This window comes from Pleurodeles waltl, chromosome 12, assembly GCF_031143425.1.
Source record: "Pleurodeles waltl isolate 20211129_DDA chromosome 12, aPleWal1.hap1.20221129, whole genome shotgun sequence".
NCBI classification, from domain to species: Eukaryota; Metazoa; Chordata; class Amphibia; order Caudata; family Salamandridae; genus Pleurodeles; species Pleurodeles waltl.
Genome location: NC_090451.1, coordinates 673,774,722 through 673,798,457, shown reverse-complemented (window position 1 = coordinate 673,798,457; position 23,736 = coordinate 673,774,722). Strand labels below are relative to the sequence as shown.

The 23,736-nt window shown below is 42.9% G+C and overlaps 1 protein-coding gene across 2 annotated transcripts in view; it reads left to right on the top strand.

Annotated features, from left to right (window-relative positions):
- Nucleotides 1-23,736, top strand: part of LOC138268707 (retinal guanylyl cyclase 2-like) — a 145,059-nt gene that overhangs the window by 57,920 nt on the left and 63,403 nt on the right. For both annotated transcript variants that reach the window (XM_069218625.1, XM_069218624.1), the window contains exons 6-7: nt 5,527-5,623; nt 6,970-7,113. In XM_069218625.1, the coding sequence (XP_069074726.1) occupies nt 5,527-5,623; nt 6,970-7,113 (241 nt within the window). The remainder of the gene's footprint in view (nt 1-5,526; nt 5,624-6,969; nt 7,114-23,736) is intronic.

The following is a 23,736-nucleotide window of genomic DNA, read 5'->3' as shown; positions in this document are numbered from 1 at the left end:
AAGCCCTCCTCGCCCGTTACAACCGAGCTCACTGGGACGAAATGAGGGACATCATCCAGCATCTACCTAAAGAGTATCAAAAACGGGCTCAACAGGTGGTAGAGGAAGGGCAAGCAATTTCGAACAATCAAATTTGTTTGGCATTGGATTCCGCTGTCACTGCCGCAAGAACTGTGAACACGGCAGTCACAATTGGGAGGCATGCTTGGTTAAGATCCTCAGGATTCAAACCTGAGATACAGCAGGCAGTATTGAACATGCCATTGAACCAGCAACAACTGTTTGGGCCACAAGTGGACACAGCCATCGAAAAGATGAAGAAAGACACTGACACGGCCAAAGCCATTGGCGCGCTCTACTCGTCCCAGTATAGAGGGCCATTTAGGAAACTGCAATTTAGGGGAGGTTTCAGACAGCAACCTTCAGAGGCATCCACCTCTCAAGCAAAACCCACCTACCAATCCCAATATCAGAGAGTGGGGGTTCGCGGATCCTTCAGGGAACAATTCCCAAGATCAAGGGGAAAGTTTCAGCCCACCATGCAGGCCCCTAACAACAAACAGTGACTTGACTGTCACCCTTCCCCAACACACATCACCAGTAGGGGGAAGACTAACATTTTACCAGAAACATTTGTCAGACATAACCACGGACACATGGATCCTATCAATTATCCAACAAGATTACTGGATAGAATTCACTAATTTCCCTCCAGATATTCCCCCAAGAGCGCACAAACTGTTGGCACAACATCTAGACATGTTACAAATAGAGGTACACGCACTATTAACAAAACAAGCCATAGAACTAGTACCTCACTAGCAAAAAGGAACAGGGGTTTATTCCCTATATTTCCTTATTCCCAAAAAAGACAAAACACTAAGACCAATTTTAGATCTCAGGACATTAAACCTTTTCATCAAATCAGAACACTTCCACATGGTCACACTACAAGATGTAGTCCCCTTACTAAAACACGGAGAATACATGGCAACACTGGATCTAAAAGATGCGTGTTTCCATATACCCATCCATCCATCTCACAGAAAATACCTCAGATTTGTCATACAGGGCAAACATTACCAACTCAAGGTACTGCCCTTCAGGATAACAACAGCACCCAGAGTATTTACAAAATGCCTCGCTGTAGTAGCAGCTCATATAAGGAAACATCACACGCACATATTCCCATATCTCGACGATTGGCTAATAAAAGCCAACACTCAACACCAGTGTCAAAATCACACGCAGTATGTAATAGGTACCCTACACAGGCTAGTCTTCTCTATTAATTAAAAAATCTCACTTACAACCATCCCAACTACAACAATATTTGGGAGCAACACTCAACACAAAGAGCAATTGCCACTCCAAGCCCGCAGAGAGTTCAATCATTTCAAACTATGGTGTCAAATATACAACCATATCACCATTACACAGTCAGATTTGTCATGAAACTCCTAGGCATGATGGCATCATGCATCGCTATTGTCCCAAACATGCGGCTACACATGCGGCCCTTACAACAGTGCCTAGCAAAACAATGGACACAGGCACAGGGTCAACTTCAGGATCTAGTGTTGCTGGACCGCCAAACACACTATTCGCTTCAATGGTGGAACCCTGTAAATTTAAACAAAGGGCGGCCATTTCAAGACCCTGTGCCTCACGCCATTCTCACAACAGATGCTTCGATGATTGGGTGGGGAGCACACCTCACCAATCACATTATACAAGGACAATGGGACAGTCAACAAAGACAACTACACATAAATCACTTGGAACTGCTAGCGGTCTCCCTAGCCCTAAAAGCTTTTCAACCCCTTCTAGTTCACAAACACATTCTTGTCAAAGCAGACAATATGACAACAATGTACTACCTAAACAAACGGGGGACCCACACTCGTCACAACTATGCCTCCTAGCACAAACAATTTGGCATTGGGCAATTCACAACAACATTCGCCTGATAGCGCAATATATACCAGGCATTCACAATCAGTTAACCGACAATCTCAGTCGAGATCACCAGCAAACTCACAAGTGGGAAATACATCCCCAGATTCTACAAGAATACTTTCACCACTGGGGAATACCAGACATAGATCTGTTTGCAACAAAACAAAACGCAAAATGCCAAAACTTTGCATTGAGGTACCCACACCCTCGGTCCAAGGGCAATCCTCTATGGATCAATTGGTCATGGATATTTGCTTACGCTTTTCCCCCTCTCCCACTCATTCCTTTCCTGTCAACAAACTGAGTCAAAACAAACTCAAACTAATACTCATAGCACCCACGTGGGCTCGCAAACCGTGGTACACCACACTGTTGGACCTCTCAGTAGTACCTCACATCAAACTCCCAAACAGACCAGATCTGTTAACACAACACAAACAACAGATCAGACACCCCATTCCAGCATCGCTCAACCTAGCAATCTGGCTCCTGAAGTCTTAGAATTTGGCTATCTAAACCTTTCAAATGAGTGTATGGAAGTCATTAAACAGGCAAGAAAAACGACAACAAGGCATTGTTATGCTAATAAATGGAAAAGGTTTGTTTTCTACTGCCAAGCAAACCAAATCACGCCGTTAGATGCCTCCATACAAAATATTGTGAGTTATTTACTACACCTACAAAAAATAAATCTCGCTTTTTCTTCCATCAAAATTCATCTCACTGCAATCTCTGCTTACCTGCAGATTAAACATACAAAGTAACTTTTTAGAATACCAGTTATTAAAGCCTTTAAGGAAGAACTAAAAAGGATCATACCTCCAAGAACCCCACAGATACCCTCGTAGAATCTTAATATTGTACTTACACGACTCATGGGGCCACCTTTTGAACCCATGCATTCTTGCCAAATCCAATTCTTAACTTGAAAGGTAGCATTTCTAATAGCCATCACTTCACTACGAAGAGTTAGCGAAAAACAAGCGTTCACTATCGAAGAACCCTTCATACAAGTACACAAACATAAAGTGGTTCTCTACACAAATCCAAACTTTCTGCCAAAAGTCATTTCACCGTTTCATTTAAACCAAACTGTGGAGCTCCCAGTACTCTTCCCACAGCCAGACTCAGAAGCAGAAAGAGCACTGCATACATTAGACATAAAGAGAGCACTAATGTATTATATAGACAGAACAAAACCATTTCGTAAAACTAAGCAATTGTTTGTTGCTTTCCAAAAAAAACATGCTGGTAACCCTATATCCAAACAGGGCATAGCCAGATGGATAGTCAAATGCATACAAACCTGTTACCTCAAAGCTAAAAGAGAGCTACTCATTACACCAAAGGCTCACTCCACAAGAAAGAAAGGACCAACAATGGCCTTTCTAGTTAACCAACCAATGACAGAGATTTGTAAGGCAGCCACCTGGTCAACACCTCATACGTTTACCAAACACTACTGTGTAGATGTGTTAGCAACACAACAAGCCACAGTAGGACAGGCTGTACTAAGAACATTATTTCAAACTACTTCAACTCCTACAGGCTGACCACCGCTTTGAGGAGGATTACTGCTTTGTAGTCTATGCACAGCATGTGTATCCGCAGCTACACATGCTATCGAACAGAAAATGTCACTTACCCGGTGTACAACTGTTCGTGGCATGTTCCGCTGCAGATTCACATGCGCACTCCCACCTCCCCGAGAGCCTGTAGCCGTTTAAGTTGCAATTATAAATTGTATATATGTGAATAAACATTCCTTTAGCACAAACTATGTACATACATATTTATTCCATTGCATGGACATGTTTAGTATTCTCATTCTACCACTCCTACCTCACCCTATACGGGAAAACAATCTAAGATGGAGTCGATGCCCATGCGCAATGGAGCCAAAAGGGAGGAGTCACTCGGTCCTGTGACTCGAAAAGACTTCTTCGAAGAAAAACAACTTGTAACACTCCGAGCCCAACACTAGATGGCAGGAACAGTGCACAGCATGTGAATCTGCAGCGGACCATGCCACGAACAGATGTACACTGGGTAAGTGACATTTTCCATATATATATATATATATATATATATATATATATACACATACATACCATCAAGGTACTTATATGTGGAGTTAAGTATAGTAAAACTTTGCTTACCCATGCAAACTTGGGTATTTTGTCCTGATTATTCTTGACACAATATTTTGTCCGCACAATATTTCTTCTCTCCTATTTTGTCCAAACATCATTCGTATGACCAAGATAATTCATGGTCGATCTGCTCCAGTGGTGGAATTTCAAATATGTCAACAAAGCAATGGAAAAATGTTTAACCATAAAACTGGTCAAAGTGAAGCGGATAGGTTGCACACGTGAAATCTGGGGCAGGCAGTGCACAGTTCATAATACACGTAAGGGTATCGTCTAGAGTCATGGCGTGAACAAACAAAAAAGTATATGTGCCGCATATTGGCAAAAATTTTAACAAAATAATTTTTCAAAATATTTTAAGAAATATCCAGTAGAGTCTGAAAAATGCACTTCAGAAGACAATTGCAAGTGCTTCCTGTCCTTCTAATTGGTCATGTCCAAAATCTATGCTACAACTATCAAGCAAACATTGCCTTTTGAGTTCCTCACTTCCCCTCACTCTATGCTAAACTCAATTGCACAACTTCATGCTCACCTGAAAAATTAAGACTTTGAATATTCGTGTGCACTGCCCACGACTTGCGGAGTTCCTTGCCTCGTAACTTCCAGATATCATCAGTACACCAAGCATCAGTACCTGTCCATCTAAATCAAATGGTACTGTCCAGCATGGTGATGGACAGAAGGGCCCTGTCAGCTAGTATATGGTTAAAGTGTGCCTTGCCCACCAAAAAATGGAGGCCACAGGGAACTCCAGGAATACACAGAATCCTACTGTGTGCTCTGTGTCCAGCAGTCTGACTTTAGGGGTCAGTATGGTACTGGGCCATGGGGGAAAAAGGAGACACATTTTGAAGAAATACATTATGAAGAGGTGATGATGCAGGGAAGCAGAACGTTGGAAGGTGCATTTTACAATGAAGCCATCCAAACGAATACCAGAGCGAATATGTCTGACACAGCTGTCTGTCAAACACTTACAGTAACCACAACCGTGATCCTCGCCTTAACCATCACTGTAGCAATAAGCACTACCGATAGCATAACCTTTAAAAAAAAAAACTCAACATACTGTTAACCATCACCACGAAAAAAAAAACATGAGTTATTAATTAAAAAAATATATGCCTGCAACGCCTAATGGTATTTCTTCATTATCACTCAAAACAAAAAAATTGCCCTACTCACTTTTCTTCATATAAATGTTATCATTCTACTTTTTTTTATTTTATCTTTACATTTACAATACATGTATCCTTCGAATGGGGATAGACTCGCTGTCTAGGTCTATGCTCATGTATAATACTGGACCACACATTCCTTTTGTCCCCTCTGCTGCTCTTTCCTTTTCCTTTCACAATTTTCCACTCTCTGTTGTACCTCCTTATTTCTCTCCATGCCCTTCCTCTTTTAGGCGCCGGGTCCAACATGCAAATATGATGAAGGGACCTAACAAAATACTTCTCACCATGGAAGATTTGGCATTCATCAACACTCAAACCAGCAAAAAGGTGAGCACCTGCTGAACCAGGTCAGTGGGAGGTGGAGGGCCTATTGCAAAGAACAGTCCTTCTATCCTCCCACCCCCCAAAAAGGACTGTATAGGTAGCAGGGTATTGAGATGTTATGATACAATCCACAACCTCTTCCCACAGGCTGTGTGATCTGCTGTGCTCCCATGCTGTAGGGATTGCCGTACAATGATACCTCACTCACTGTGATGCTCTTCTTTACTTTAATTCAGCTTTGGGTGTACGATGCAAGAGAGCAGGCTTAATGCAAAACAGAAATCTGTGTCAGCCCTTGTCACCCTTACCCCTTGTGGGATTGTAAGGCAAGGCTCTGGACTCCCTCATGACTAGACTTGGCTGCTTAAGATTTTCAGGTGGTATTTGAGGCGGTGTTCAGCCCTCCATGATTGTCTGCAAGAGTTAAGGTCAGCGTTAAGTGGGGGAGCTGTGGTCTTCCAACAGTGGCCTGCCTTGCCTCAATTTGACGCCTTTGAACTGCCAGCACTAGAACCCTATTTATTGCTCTTCCTCAGAATAAAGGAGTATACTCCTTGTAAATCGCCTTTCCTTGTGATAAATAATTATGATTTCTACCTATTGCCCTTAATTGAAATAAACTAAACCTTCTTTATACCCATACAATTCTGAGCCCTACATATTGCCTTTCTTAGAATACAACAGTTTGAACCATATCTTCTGCCCATCTTTGGAATAAACTAATCAGAACCTTTACTTACAATAAACCACCATGAACTCTACAGATGACCCTTTCTTGGAATACAGCTATTTGAATCCTATACACTGCTTTTCTTGCAATAAATCACTTTGTGCAGTTAATTTACACTGTATGGATGGCAATAATATCGACCTACAATTACATGGCATCCCATAGATCACCTGTCACTTCATCATCATTGATAAGCTTACTAATATTGTTCACATTTTTCTATTGTAAGTTATTATACTTACTGTTGAATGTGGCTCTTCAATTGATTTATTAGATGTGAAATAATTGCCATGCACTTTAATGCCAGCAGTATAGTGGGGTGGACCATATGAACTCTATATATTGCCCTTACATGAAATAAGCTAGCCTGAACCCTACCTATTGCCCATCCTTTGAATTAACTAGTCTGAACTCTACCCATTGCCCTTGCTCAGAACAATCCAGCTTAATCTATCTAGTGCCCTTCCTTGGAATAAACTAGTCTGAACCCTACCTATTGGACTTTCTTATAATAAACCAGTCTGAACCTGGCCTATTGCACTGCTTTGAAATACACTAGTCCAAACCCTACCTAGTGCCCTTCCTTGAACTAAACTAATCCCTACCTTTTGTGTTGCAGAAGGTGAGCAGCAACGAGAGCCGAACCAGCCTGGGTGGGAGGAGCATCAGTGACATGAAGAGCATGAAGACCCCACGGCACTCTGGGTCGGGCAAGAGCAATTCTGTGGCAACCCCTGAAAGCTCCTGTGTAGCAGTATACGAGGTACACCTACCCCATCCCTTGGTGTATCGTTGCTGAGGACTGGCAGGGGTAGTTGTCTGGCAGATTTGGGTAGATCGATTGAAAGGGCTTTCCACAGAGAGTGGCGAGTCATTGGCACAATGAGACATCCTATTGAATGGGTAACCAATAGAGCTATATTCTTATGTAGAAAGTTATTTTAGTGTTAGCTGTCTGATATTGTGAGATGAAGAGGGATCCTGCGCTAATCCAGAAATCTTTAGCATTGCAATTGTTCACCTAGGACTGGGCACAGTAACATTTGTGTTGGGATGGAATTTGAAAGCACCATACAGTGTAGTTTGGTTGCTGCTGTTCCAGCTAGAAGTCAAAGTAGTTTGGTTGCTGCTGTTCTAGCTAGAAGTCAAAGGTTTTCATCCAGTCCAACCCACTTGAGGTCCCAGTCAGGTTGCCGCAGTACATTTGGGGGGAGCGCCCACATTACAGTGCGAAATTTACATAGACATACATTTGCACCACTCACAACTCCACCATCTTTTACAATGTCATAGTGCATAAGCATCTGCCCCAAAATAGGCTTAGGGCTCAGCTTAGGTATTAGTGATGGGAGAAAGTTAGAATCACTGCTCAGGATTAGTGATACTATAAGAGTGTAGGTAAGGTTTAAGGTATGGGGCTGAGTTAGGGGCATTGCTAATGTTATACTTACAGACGGGGATAGTCGTAGGGGTTCGGGTAGAGTTTGTGTAAGATTCAGAGATAGTGTAAGGTTTGGTTAGGTTTAAGGATAGGCTGAGGGCTAGAGTAAAGTTTAATGTTAGGTTTAGGTATGAGGCAGATATAGGTTTAAAGTAGGTTATTGAGCAGAAGGCAATGTGAGAGGTTAAGGATGATGTTAAAGTAAACGTAATGACATGGGCCTCATTTAGAGGTTGGTGGATATAGGGCATTAAAAAAAATAAATAATAATAATAAAAATTAAAATAATCAGCCTCAAGGGACCTCCACCTCGATCCCATTCACTAATGATGGAACTCAAACTATTCACAGGTAAACTCAATTTCAAAATGCATTTGCTTTTCTGATTGCTATTCCAGGAAACCACTACTATTACCAGTTGCTGGCTATTAATCATTTTGTTGTAAGAAATTAGTCCCATGAAGCTATTCCATGAGCAAGCGTCTACAAACAAACTATAAAGAAACCTAACATAATTCAAAGCTGGTACATTGGGGGTTGGATGATAATGGCCTCCATGTCTTGCTAATTGACCACCATACATTGACACCCATCATTGCAATGGGGTCCAAGTGTTCCTCTGTAAATATACTGTTTGTGTTCATGTTGGCATCCATGTGATGCTCAAACATAGGATATTTAAAACTTGTGCAACGTGCCCTCTGGAGTGCCTTCTCACCGAGAACACTTTAGATAACCACCGCTCAGTTACATTGAAGTCTCCTGTTGTCTATTAGTTCCGTAGCATATTGATAGCCAGTACTTCAGTGATTTCCAGTACTTCATCACACATGCATGGCTTGATATTGATTCTGAAAGTCACAGTATTGGTTGACCTGCGAGAACCAAAGTTTGAAGTTATATAATAAGCGATTCTTCATTCTGAAGAAGCCTTTATAAACAAGCTTGAGTCGAAACATGGTAATCGTGCCGATATATATATCAGATACTGTATGTGACCTGTGATCTTACCCAGGGTGCTTTGCTGAAGTTGTAAGCCTAAAATTTGCATCTTTTTGGAAAAATACTGCACTGCCTTTTATCCAAATAAACATTCACAATTATTGAATAATTGGGGTTTAATACAGTACTTAACATGATACTTAGGGCCAGATGTAGCAAGGCATTAGCGCCTCGCAAACGGCAAAAACGCAGTTTGCGAGCCGCTAATGCCCGCACGCGATGCAGAAACACATTTTGCGAGTCAGAACCGACTCGCAAAATGTGTTTCCGACTCGCAAATAGGAAGGGGTGTTCCCTTCCTATTTGCGACTCGCACTGCGATGTAAGTTGATTTTGCGGTCGCAAATCAACATGCAGTTACCATCCACTTGAAGTGGATGGTAACTCATTTGCAAACGGAAGGGGTCCCCATGGGACTCCTTCCCCTTTGTGAATGATCACAAAATTATTTTTTCAGAGCAGGCAGTGGTCCTATGGACCACTGCCTACTCTGAAAAAAACCGAAACAAAAGGTTTCGGTAATTTTTTCTATTTGCAGCTCGTTTTCCTTTAAGGAAAACGGGCTGCAGATGGAAAAAAAAAAACTGCTTTATTTAAAAGCAGTCACGGACATGGTGGTCTGCTGTTCCCAGGAGGCCACCATCCCCGTGAGTGCCCAGACTCGCTATGGGGTCGCAAACTGCGACCCACCTCATGAATATTAATGAGGTGGGTCTGTGCGACCCCATAGCGAGTCGCAGAAGGTGTCTGAGACACCGTACTGCATAGCAAATTGCGAGTTCCAAATTGCGAGTCGGAAGGACTCGCAATTTGCAACTCGCAATTTGCTTTCTACCTACATCTGGCCCTTAGAGTCCCTGGTAGAGAGGTTGCTTGCTGGATGTGGCCACATCTGGCCCTTAGAGTCCCTGGTAGAGAGGTTGCTTGCTGGATGTGGTCACATCTGGCCCTTAGAGTCCCTGGTAGAGAGGTTGCTTGCTGGATGTGGCCACATCTGGCCCTTAGAGTCCCTGGTAGAGAGGTTGCTTGCTGGATGTGGCCACATCTGGCCCTTAGAGTCCCTGGTAGAGAGGTTGCTTGCTGGATGTGGCCACATCTGGCCCTTAGAGTCCCTGGTAGAGAGGTTGCTTGCTGGATGTGGCCATAAGTAGGATTGAACAGATGGCCAATATACTCCTGAGAACAGAAAAACGTGTTGTACAAAACGTGCTTACAACAGAACATTCAGACTGCATATTGTTTTCAGGTCTTTGTTGGTCCCCAGTATTTCTGACTGGGAAGTGACCACTTTTATCACAATGCACTGTTTTTCATCACCTTTTTCGCTCATTTTCCGAGGCCATTTGTGACTTGAATGTTTTTTGATGGAGCCTATGTTGGATCCCACCTGCAAGTCTGTGCTCTCACACGCCTAGTTAGCATACCACCCCCACGTACAGTTAACCTTTCTCTACACTTCTATTTATGACTAAAATACAGACACCAACTGCAAATGACCCATGCTATGATACTAAAATAAAAATAATCTTTATTGCTTGATTAATGAAACCATTGTTCATTCTCCGTGTCCTTACGCCTAATGCTGGCGCCCCCATTTATTTTGCTCCCCCGGTGTCTTTTCTGGGTGGTCGTTTCGTTCACAGTATGTCATTCGACTTATTACCTCAGGTTGCAATGATGGCGGCTTCTTAAGTACTAGGACATCCACATTGGCAGCATAAGGAGAATGGCTGCGGCGCCAGGCTACTGCACCCTGTGAAGGCAGGCGTTGTCTGTAGCGAACAGCCTCCTGTGGGGTCGCTTCCTGCTGTTAGCTGCTCACACTGCAGTCTGAGCAAGGGCTCAGGATAGGGCCCACGAGAGGGAGGAAAACTCACAGCTCTTAACACGGATCCGCATGCGTCCAACGGCACTTCTCTACCCATGTTCCCCCAACACCGTTAGGTAGAGAGTTCAACTGCTCTCCTGTACTTTATCTTTCTGTCTCACACACTCAGTGAACCGTTAAGCATGCCGAGGGCTATAACGGTTGTTAAAGGCCCTGAAGCGAAGTCAACGGCCCGACCCGGCGGGGCACTGTCACGAGACTAAGGGCCTTTAACAACTAATTTAGCCAGAGCCACCTACTAGGGAGAAAGAGAAAGGCAGAGATTGGAGTGTTGGCTCAGAAGGTCTGCACCTGCCCTCACTGGCCCTGGGCACCTCTTTGCCGTCAGTGGAGTGCTCAGCAGTCCCATGCTGAGGCCTGTACCCTTTGTAGAAGTCCCTAAGCCAGAGTTATAAGCTTGACCCATTCTGATTGGTGGAATCAATGGCAGCATAGTCCATGGTGCTGAGAATTGTAGCATCTTCAGATATACTACTTGATACCACAGGTTTTTCAGTGCTGTACATCGCAGTTGTTACTGTTACCCAGTTTAATGGTCATAATTTGTCTGACCTCTCAAGAATGAAGAGCATTGTAGGCCCAGTCGAGATTTGAACTTGCGACCTGCAGGTCACGGAGAGATATCCACAGCCAGGGCTTACCTATTTATAACCGGATCCATCTCGGGATGGCACACCGCTTACACCTTGAAAAAGCACTTAACCTAATCATTCCAACTTCCAACCTGTCGGAGCTCAGCATCCTCTTAGCATTTCCAGGAAATCCCAGGCTTCACTAATACAGGATTTAATAGGTATCCACAAAAGTCTAACCTCTTCCTTGGAAATTCTTGACGTAAATTACATATATACCTTCAGGTGAGGAGATAAAAAGCGTATTCCATCTGCCAGGGTCAGGAGCAACAGCTCCTCTGACACACATATCATTTCAGATCCTCTATTCAGAGCATCTGGACTTCACAACCATTACAAATCGCTCGGGTGTAGAAGACAGCCTGGAGAGATCGTCTCAAATGCACAGAAGAAGTACCAGAATTGCAGTTCATTATTAGCTGTGCTTTGTAGTACTAATTTCAGCAAAAAACGGTCCATATTTCAGCTTTGTGTTTGAAATTCCTTTTATAAACATATATCAGCAGCATTTATAGCTATGTAAGGTAGAGTGTTGTTCATATGATCGTCACCAAACACTGAATTACTTGAAAACTTCTGAGATTCGCCAGTTGCGCGTGCAGGGCCTGGCCTACGCCAAGGACCTGCAAGTTGCCGCCACCCGCAGTGCCCTTTGAACGTGGCCTTCAGCAGGTCATTGAGTGAGTCCCAGCGCTCGCTGACTCTTTCCTCCGCCACTTGTGGGTCTCCTCCTGTGGCTGTCTGGATCCTGGGTTTGGCATCTGACCGAACCTATACCGTCTGCTGCAGCTTCCATAGAAGCGTCCTTAATGAGACTGTTGATGTAATTTGTAATGTCATGTCTGACTTCAGGTATGAGGTCACAGGCATTGGCCAGAAGAGTAGTTACTGGTCAATTACATTTGTTCTTCGTTTTGCATCACAACCTTACCACGCCTGCTACTGAGATTTTTTAGGGTAGTTTCAATGCTTAAAACACTTTGGCCCTCATTACAACCCTGGCGGGCGGGGGAGATACCGCCAACAGGCCGGCGAAAAAAAAAAGGAATTATGACCATGGCGGTTACCGCCATGGTCATACGTCACTTCTCCACTCCGACCGCCAGGGCGGTGATAACCACTGGGCTGGAGACTTCAGTCTCCAGCCCAGTGGCCGTCACCAGACCGCCAGTGGTATCAGGACCCTGCATACTGCCATGGATTTCGGGTGGATTGGAACCGCCACAAAATCCATGGCGGTAGGCACTATCAGTGCCAGGGAATTCCTTCCCTGGCACTGATAGGGGTCTTCCCCAACCCCCTCCCCCACCCCGTGTCCTCCCCCTACACCATGACCCCCCTACCACTCCCAAAAGGTGGCAGGACCCCCCTCTCCACCCCTAACATGCACATACACACACCCCCTCCCTAACCCCACCCCCAACATGCACATACACACACCCCTACATGCACACATACACTACAACACATACCCGCACACCTACAAACAGACATGCACATAGACCGACCCACACACATTTCCCATACACACAACACCCCCGCTGCCTATGCATACACCCCCTGCCTATGCATACACACACCCCCATGCACGCACACAACACACAACCCCCCCACCCTCTCCCCTAACGGACGATCAACTTACCTTGTTTGTTGATCCTCCAGGAGGGGACGGGATCCACTGGGGCTGCTCTGCCGCCAGCTCCCCGTCACCAGTGGGCGGTGTTCTGATGACGGGGCGGTGGAGGTGGAGCAGCCTCCACTTCCCCGCCGACCGCCAGTATGGCTGCTGGCGGCTCTCCGTCCGAAAATGGACGGAGGGCTGCCAGGAGTCATGATTCGCTGTGCAGAAAACCACCTGCACTGGCGTTCTTCAGCACAGCAAGACCGCCGAGGTTAAAATGAGGGCCTTTATCTTTAATTTCGAAGAAACAGACATAACATTTTTTGTGTGTGTTTTTTTTTTTTTTTAGAGATTCCATGTACCGCAATGAGAGCGAGGGAGTCATCACCAGATCAATAACATAACATTCCTCCTCTCAAACAAAACAGACACTTCACTTTGTCAGTATTAGCAGTCCTGTGAAGCTAGAGAAATAGAACGAGAGGGACAAATAGTGAGTAAGAGAGAAAGACAGAGAGAGAGAGGCAGAGAAAGAAAACTCAATCTTCAGACCAGCACACGGGCAGATCATTGTTCATAGTCTTTGTAGCGATGCTAAGGCTGAGGATTTGGTCTCCGCAGGTATCGATGTGATTCTCTATGAGAACTGCTAACATCTCTCGGTACACTTCTTGATCCAGTGGTGACCAGAGCGATGATAGTTTAGGGGGGCTGCCATTGTCACATTGGGGGATTCAAATCTCCTGTACCCGAGGGTGACCATAACAGTTCACCTTGAGCCACAACATTATCTCCCTTTTTTGTGGCACAGTTTGAACTCTTTTTGAATTACAAGATCTTCCAGGTGACGCTTTGGCTCCCTTGACCGGCACTTAGCATGGTGTCCTTGATACACGTTACTTGCCATTTCTCGGGTTTGAACAAGATCTGAACTTTTCAATCCCCTAGCCCCCTCACTTATTGCGCGGGTGAGTTCAAACTAGCACAGGAATACCCACTTTGATTTTTGGCAGCCTGGCACAGTGGCGTTGACTAGCTGCTTAATTGCTGCGTCCCCCTCGGTCTTGAATAGTGCCCTGCCTGGAGGTACCCAGGATGATGAGGGGTTAGAAATGCGTTCTTGAGTTTGTCGACCCCTAACATCACTGCAGGAGATTGTTTGGTGAGGGTGTGAAGTCTTTCAGTAGGCTTGTAGGAATTCATCTATTAGCTATTGTACATGCCCGCTCCCCAGATCTGGTATATAGATGAATGTATTAACTGTTCTCATAAATCTTTCTACCAACCTGGATGTACAAGGCTATTTCTTGCTCTTGGAACGATGGCCTGTTGTCAGTCTCAACTTCCATGGGAAGACCTCATGTGTTGAATATTTTGTTAAATTTTTGTTTTCACATTATCCCCTGCATGTTATTCTTTAACACCTTCAGTACTGTTTATCAGCAGGTTTCTGGATTTGTATCTCTAGAGATGAGCATGCTCCTGCAGCTATATTGTACAGGACCACTCCTATGCTGTTGCGCCTCTCTAAGGATAGGTACTTCTTTCACAGCTCATAAATGACCAAAAGAGTGACCAGCACCAAAAGGTCCAACTGCGCCACAGCTTGACCCAATAATTTGCTACGGTCTTCTCTAGCGAGATATCTATATACGTATTTCTAGTCTTTCTGCCTGAGCCGCATTTTGGTCTGCACGACCTGTTGATGAGTGTGATGGGCACTTTGCCAAAGTATGGGTAACAGTTGTTTCGGGGAAAGAATGCGATTGGCTCTCAGTATTATCCCTCTTCTACCGGTGAGATCAGGCAATACACCCTTGTCAGAACATCAGCACCCAAAGAACTTATTTTTAAGAAACTCACATTTCTTCTGATGTAGCATGAGTCCCCTTTGCTTGATCTGCTCCAATAGGGCTTGGCGACGAGGACTGTGTTGGTAAATGTTTGTGGCAAAGACTAAGATGTCACAGATATTTAGTACTACCTGCTGTCCTTTCAGCACACAGTTTTGGAAGACTTTGGCACCATTTGTGATGTTGAAATTTAATCTGCAATAGCATGCGTTGAGAACATTATGATGTTTCTGGATTCTTTGGTGAGACTGATTTGCCGGCATCCATATTTTGAATTGATCTTCAAAACCAATTTGGACCCATTGATTTCACTAAGAATATTTTTGACAGTTTGTGTTAAATTTTGTTCTTTCTTGTTTACCATGTTTGACATCCGCTGAAACATGTACAAACCACACAAGGCTGCTTTGACTTGTGTGCCACTACTATAGGGGATACCAATGCATTTGGCCTGTCTACTTTTTCAATGATCTCTGCAGTCTCCAAGTGTTCTAGTTCATATTCTACTTGGGCTCGCATGTGGAAAGGGATTCTTCGTGGCAAAGTGCAACAGGTTGTATAGTGAAACCAATATGAAGCATTACAACTTTTTCCTGAGGCATCCAATGCCCCTGTTAGAGTTATCTCAGGTAACTATAACTTATGCTGTAAGGTAACTATAATTCGCTCCTCGCCATGTGCAGTTTTTTTAGTCAAAAGTTTTACTGCAAATATTACATTGATATTATCAATGATGTTATCAAAGATGCCATGAGTGCCGTAATTTGTGGGGTAATTAGCAGTGCATGGTGGGGTGTGAGTTATAGTTACCTTAGGGCACAAGGTAGAGTTATTTAAGATAGCTCTAACTATAAGAGGTGAATTTCTATGGTTTTGTACATTTAAGATGTGAGCCTAAGATAACATCCCTGTAACCTTTGTTTTTTTTAAGTGAATTTATGTGCTTTAAAAAAAAATCTATTTCCTAACTATAAAGTCCCTGTAACCTTAGTTTTTTTTCAGTGATTTTCTATGTATTTTATTTTAACGTAAAGTAATTTTCATTATTATACATTAATCCAGCCACAGCCACGCACGGCCAGAGGCCTTGCGTTGCGGGTAGTTGGCTGTAGGGCCTGGCCTGTGGCCAGGCCCTGCAGTCAACCCCTATAACAACTCAACCCCTATAACCATCCAGCCATGTGCAGTTTGTAAGACACAATATTTCATTAATATAGTGTGTTTTATATCGTTTTATCAATTTTTTACATATTTAAATGGGCAATGAAAGTATATGGAGTAGCACAGTAATTACTTAGAATTACAACACTACTTTACAAAAGGGCACTTCACCATATGCTGGTGTAAAAATGTTTGAAAAAATGATAAACAAAAACGTAAAACTTTCAAATGTTTTTGGCGGTACTGCAGTTTTCCCCTGCTACTCCGTACTTTAAAAACTAAAATATATAGAAAGTTAAAACAATTTTGATCTACCTATTCCCACTTTACTAAAGTGGTAATGAGGAAAAAATACCAAACCTTATGCTTAATGCACAACACGTGGAAAGCGTACCAAAAACAACATGGCTGCCTTTATTATTTGGACAGCCAATGATTACGTAATAAGCTAATGACTTGTGATAACTATGTACCAGACTTCTAACACTAATTACCTCCACAGTTTGCCAAAATACTGTGATAGGAGATATTACTAATTTAAATAAGTTAAAAACTAGAAATAATTACATTACTTTCTTGCACTACACTCAATAAACATCTACGCACTATAACATGTAATCTGGAAAACTTTAAACAAAATAACTTTCACAGTTTTGGAACAACAGAAAAGCGGTAACTCATATCAAAATATTTCTATACATTAGAAATTACAAATTAATTACATTACTTGGCTCCAGTAGACAAAATGTACATGTACACAACCTAATATTTAATCCAGATAAATTTAAACAAAATACCACTCCCGGTTTTGGCACAACTCAAAATATAAAACGACATGACTGATTGTTACAATTTACAAATTGCAAGCCCCATGTATTATGGTACTAAGTATGTTTTGTATAACTTATAGGTTTACTTACATGATTTATATATACAGCAACAAAATTAACATTTACATATTATAATTATTATTTTGGAGATATAACATTGTGATGTCTCCATATAATTTTATGTTATCTTTTATTTAATTTGCTCACTACACTTTATGCCACACCAGTCTATGAGAGTTTACTTTGCACCACTGCAGGCTACACCATTTACTAGTCCAGTTTACGACACTCCACTATACGCCATTAAATTCTACGCTAAACCATTGTACGTTACTCTAATGTACTCCACCCAGCTCCCCTGTACGCCACTTCAGTGTACCCCACTGTACTCTATGCTATTATGCTGTTCACTACTGTACTGTATTACACTTTTGTATATGCCACTAATCTGAACACCCCTACACTATACTGCCCCCAACTGTACACTATTCCACAGTACAAAGCTCCACTTTACCCTATTCCACTGAATGCTACTCCAGTATGTACCACTTTATAGTACACTACTGGAGTGTACGCTATTCCATTGTCCGTTACTCCACTGTACGCCACTTATTCTATTAAAATGCAATATATGCTGACTGCTGTGTACCACAATATACTCTATGCTGTTTCAGTTAAAAATAAATTATATTCAACGCCACAACACTTCAGTGTACGTTACTAGACTCCATGCTTCTATAACTAACCCTATGTCATTCGACCACACCACACTCTACTCTAAGCTACTTCACTAAATAACTCTGAAATGTGCATCTCAAGACTTAATTCTAGTAAACTCAACACTATTAATCACTGCTTAATTGTACACTACTCCACTGTATAGCACTACACTTTATGGTCCTCCAGTATACGCCATTGCAGTGTAACCAATTACACTGTACCCTAATATAGTGTTTGTTATTCCACTCTTCAATACTGCACTGTACGGCACTGCAGTATATATAGTTTTACTTTACAACACTGCAGTATGCCAGTCGACTTTACGCAAGCCCACTATACACCACTCAGTTGTACAGCAATTCACTATATGGCACTCCACTGTACTCCAATCCAGTATATGACACTCTATTCCACTATATGTAGGGTGACCAGATTTTGAGGAGCAAAAACTGGGACAGGTCAGACATAAAAGAAGGACTAAAGTCTTTACTCTCACTTTATATCTGGCCTGTCCTGTTTTTTTGCATAGCTTTGTGAATGTGTGCCTATACATGGCTCTATATATATATATATATATATATGTATACCCACACATTTACAAGACTACATATATAAAGTTAGCTATGGCTTGACCTCCCACCCTGCACCCCCAACCCACCTCCCTCTGCTCCCCACCCCGTCTCTCTGCTGGGGGCAGACATGGGACTGTGATGCCTGACAGTAACAGAAAAATTACTTTAATTATTTCATACTTTGTAGGCGTATGTTTAAGGAGAGCATACCTTTAACTTATGCTTCCCTAGATGGTCTGACCTTTGTCCCAAAAAACTGGACATTTATTTAATGATCTGACCTTTCTCCGAAAAACCAGGACATTTATTTAAAGTCAAGTGAAGCGTTGGGACACTGGGACAGTCCTTTAAAAACCGGGACTGTCCGGGGACGTCTGGTCACCCTAACTATGTGGCACTCCACTCTACCACACTCCAAATGTCAATCGACCGCACGCTATTTTAATATATGATATTACAATATATTCCCCACACTATGCAACACTCAACCCTATACAGCTCCGATGTACACCTCTACAGTCTATGCAAATCCACTCTACAATATTTACAGAAGGTAACTCCACTTTCTCACACGCCACTTTGTACTATTCCAATGTATACCACTACACTATTTGTTACTAAACATTAAGCCATAACAGTATACATCACTCCCCTGTATCTGACTTCAGTGTACAGCACTAAACTTTATGCGACTCCACTCTACGCCACTCCACTGTGTGCTATTCCAGTGAATGCCATAATCAGTTTACCTCATTCCACTTTACTCCACTACAGTGTACAAAAATATAGTGTACCACAGTAGACCTTACAACACTATCCTCCACTATATTGTACCACACTGCACTTTATAATATTCTACTCCAGAACAGAAAACGGTACCAATATTACACAGTTGTTTCTAACATTATAAAAACAATTGAAATTCACAAAAAAACAAAGGTTAGACATAAGGTGTAATTGGGCAAACTTTATTTATGTTTATTATACAAATCCAACTTAAACTACACAAACATTAGAAATTGCACAGTTATAGTTCTATCTTAAATTATTCCTTTAAGCACCACATTCATACTAATATGTCATACTTACAACCCACATTTCAACTTAAGCACCACCTTAAACTACACTAACTTACACACCTCTAGACCCGGTCTTCTCACCTCACTCGCCACACTGCGTTATCTAAAACTCGCCCCTATTCCATCCACTACCTACACCCTTACGTATTACAGATGTTAGATCATGTGACATCACCGCATTAATAACAACATTTATGGCATGTCATATCACATGATTTGCTTGGACACACTGATGGCCACCCCTACCATTAACCCTTCACCACCACACTACCCCTTCCAATCCTGTGTGAGAGATGTAAAAGATATATGACTGAGGAACTTTTTAAGTATATTGCTGACTGAGTAGTTTGTATGATTGCCTGCAGAAAGCAGCTGAAGTAAAACAGAATTTCAACACCTTGAAAGCATTTAACATGAGGACATAATTTAATAGACTTATTCTTATGGGCATGATGAGTAATCGTACACTCTCTTGTGCCAACTTCTTTAGGTGTTTGTCATTTAACAATGTGATTTTATCCATGTGTAACCATTTTTAAAGTAATTAGTGAGCCTGTTAAATGTGTAAGTAAGTTAGATGTTATTAAGAGTGTATGTTGAGAGTAGGTGTTAGGGTTATGGTAGCATCTTTAATATTTTCTGCTGTTTCTAATTAATACTTCTAACCCCAGAATCCTCACCTAAGAATATTCCCCATGTACCAGACTGGATCTGGAAATTTATTTCATCCGTGCTCTTGCGAGGTAATGTCATGCAGCTTAAGGTTGGCTTAGACCCACCCTATAAGTGACGGAGCTGAGCTGCATAAATGCACCACCCCTGCATGCTGGTGTCAGTTGATTCCCTTCCACACCTTTGATGTATCTCCACTCCCAAATGTGTTGGTTTTCCAGTGTCTTCTAAATCAACTGTGCTAGGTAACAATGTCTCCTTCTAAAACAACAGATTCCAAACCATGCTGCGACTGCAGGAAACAAATGTAGGTAATGCACCTGTCTGGGCTTTGTCCACGGTTTGAAATAATGTGATAAGTGTGGCCTCATGCACCCAAAGGCGATCTTGGACAGAGGGACAAAACTGTATATCACTGAACACAAGAAGAAGCCGTGGCCTTCATGTAAATCCTGCTACTACTCGAATCGCCATCACAGGCGCAGGCTTGATCCTGCTCCCATGAGTGGTCAGCTTCTGGCTCGAGGTCCTCCGTCCAAGTCGAAATCAAAGCGAAAACATACGAAATCAAAGCAAGATTCAACCCCATCCAGCTCCTCTGACCCCCAAGGAGAGACTGCTAGGGTGTCATGATGTGAGTCATTCATCTTCGAGGTCTGCAGTCACAGGTCATCCCTCAGCTGGTCTCGATACATCCTGGGTCAATAAGGTCAATCCCAATTCATTCACCATGACTCCTGCAGCTACGGAGTCTAAGAGGATAGAAGCATTTGGCAAGCTAATGTTTTCCTCAATCAGTCTAGCATTGTGGTTGATGAATGCTGTCTGCCTTTTGGGTCGCTACATGCATGCCATGTGGGACATGGCCAACAAAATCTTGCTGGTGGTACAGGAAGACCTTAGAGTCTCCTTGGCTTAAACAATTCATGAGGGCAAGAAATTACACAATAAGATTTGTGCTGGCCTATATGCTTCTAATTGCCTGTGGAGGGCAGACAGCACCAGTGTGGTGCTCCACTGGGACATGTGGCTCTATAGGGTTTGACAGCTATGTAAAATCTTTTCTCTCAGGGGCATACCTTTTGATGGATCATGCCTTTTTGGTGAGAAGGCAGATTCAGCAAGGAGCTCTTTAATGAGAGTGCAGCCACAGCCGTTTGCCCTTGCTTATTCGTTTCCATAACAATTTAAAAAGTTCAGATGCTTTTCCAGAGGGTAGGTATATAAGCAAAGGTAATCTTCTCAACCAATATAGATGTCACCCCTGACCTTTTGAGCTTGAGGCTGTGAATCTAGCAGGCATCACAAGGGTAAGCCAGGGCATCAGTCCTCCCATTCCCTCACCTTTGCAGTAACAGCCACCAAACTGCTTTAGTTTGCTCTAAGTGGTGCATGCCTACACACAGTGAGGGTCAGGATTTGACATTTCTTCCCAGGGTGGCGATCTTTCGTGTCCCACAGATGGGTCCTATAAGTTGTTCAGCACGGATATGCCCTACCTTTGGAAATGCTCTACCTTTTCTTTTTGCCATCTCAAGCTTTCTCCCACCATCAGAGAGAATTAAAGAAGAACACCTTGCCACTCTTTGGCAGGATGTTTGGAAAGATGAGAAGATTGGTACTCTTGTTATTTAATTATGCCAAAAAAGACAGGAGTATCTCACCTATTGTGGATCTTTGATCTGAATGGCTTCCTGTGGGAGGCTAAATTCAGAATGCTGACTCTCACCCAGACCCTGTTTGACCTGGACCCCAGCCATTGGATTGAGTCTAGTTCAGTAGGGATGTCCTTGAAACAGTGAAGTTTCTGGCCTTTCCTCTACCTCAACCGAGACCAAGATATCTGGGCTATGATCCAGTTGTTTCAGCCTTTCTCATCAATCATGGTGAGAGCTTCTTGGCCTCCTGCATCCTTCTTGCTGGCTACACCACAAGGCCCAGGAGGGCCCTGCAATGATGGGTCTCGATTGAAACTGTTAGAAGCAACAGGCCCCTTTCCATTCTTCACTTAGAGCTGATGGTAGTGAAGGATGTGTCACTGCTAAGCTGGAGTGGTCATGTGGGGAGGTGGAAATAAAAGGACCCTGGTCTCAGACGGAAGCCTGGTTCCACATCAGTCTGTTGGAGTTACGGGCCATTTGTCTGGCTCTGAAGGTCTTCCTGCCGTCCATTAAGATGGGAGCTGGTGCAGGTTCTCATAGAAAACACAAATAACCATGTGGTATTGAAATAAGCAGGGAAAGTGGGGTCCTGTGTCAGGAAGCTCTGCACCCCTGGAGTTGGTTGAAGTGTTAGGACATTTATCCTGGTCATGAACCACCTTGAAGGGTCCCTGAATGTTAGAGAAGACAAGTTGAGTGCCTGACAAATCAAGAATGGTATCTGCACCCTGAGTTGGTGTAGAACATCTTCTAACACTAAAGAGAACCTGGCTATTTATTTTTGCCACCATCAAAAATGTGTAATGTCAAAGGGTTGAGCTTAGAGTTTCTGCAATAAAACTTACTAGTAAATGCTTTGTGGCTTGAATGGAACACAGGACTCCTGTATACCTGATCAAAGATCAAGAATGCAAAATTGGTCCGGAGAGCCTGATACATGGAACTTCAGGGCACAAGCATTTGTCATCCATCAGGCTGCCACTTTGGGAGGATCCCGTCTCAAAAACACAGGACAGTGTCCTCCATCCGTATCTGCACAATCTACACCTAAATGCATGGGGATTGAGCAAAGCCAACTGACTACTTTGACCTGCCAGCTGAGTCGGTGGATGTCATCCTTACTGCATGAAAACCATTTATATTGTGCACTGGAACAAATTTGTGGCTTGGTGTGGCGTTCATAACTTTGACCCCTTACAAGAAAAGCTGTTGGATGTCCTTTTGTTTCTAAAGCCCAGCAAGGCCTTGCATTGGACACTAATAAAGGTTGATTGTCACCCCGTTTAGTCTGTCTGTGTTTGCTGGACCAGGTTTTCCTGTTTAAATCACCTGTAGTGATGCAATTTATAAACGATTTGTTGCACATGCTCCCTCGAAAGCCATTTTAATACCACAGTGGTACCTGAACTTTGCCTTGATGTTTGTAATGTGCATGCCTTTTGGCTAAATGCATACAGGCTCACTGCATCTTATAACCCTGAGGACTGTCTTCCTCATTGCTATTGCGTTTGCTGTGAGAGTGACCTGCAGGCTCTTTCAGTGCAACCACCATACACCACCTTTTTCACGGACAAGTTGGTAAGTTGGTGCTGAGGAGTCGGATGGCATTTTTGCCTAGAGTCATTATTCTCTTTGGTATCTATTCTAAGGTGAGACATCTGTAGTTAGAAGTGTCCATCAGGAGAACAAGTTAGTTACCATTGGTAGTACTCTACCTGATTAATACTCTAGCTAACCGTAGATTCCCTCCCTCCTGGCCTCTTATTAACATCTAAAAACGTCCCAAATTAGAGATCAGCTCAGTGACACCAACAACTGTTCACCCTCTGCGAAACTGACATAAGTATGCAGGGTGACACTATAGGGCACCACCTTGTGGCACATAGGAACACTGCTGAAAACAAGTTTTCAGATCCAGTCTAGTGCCTGGGGAATATTGTAAGGTCTGGAATCTGCAGTTAGAACGAGTATCCACTGCAAAGAGCATTATCAAAATGTGGTGTACATGAAATTATAATCTGAACTGTAATTTACACAAAGCTAAAGGTTTTGTAGGGATTTTGTCTGACTTTCTATGTTGATAGTTGATGTAAGACTTAAGATTAGTGTTCAATAAAATAGTATTTTTAACACACATATTTATCAGTGTCTAGATATGAGTTTCCAAATATTTCAATTGTTTGGTCTTATCATTCTGTCTCAATTATGTTTGGGTCATCGTTGCAACACTATTTTTGTTTCTTGTGATGTTTCC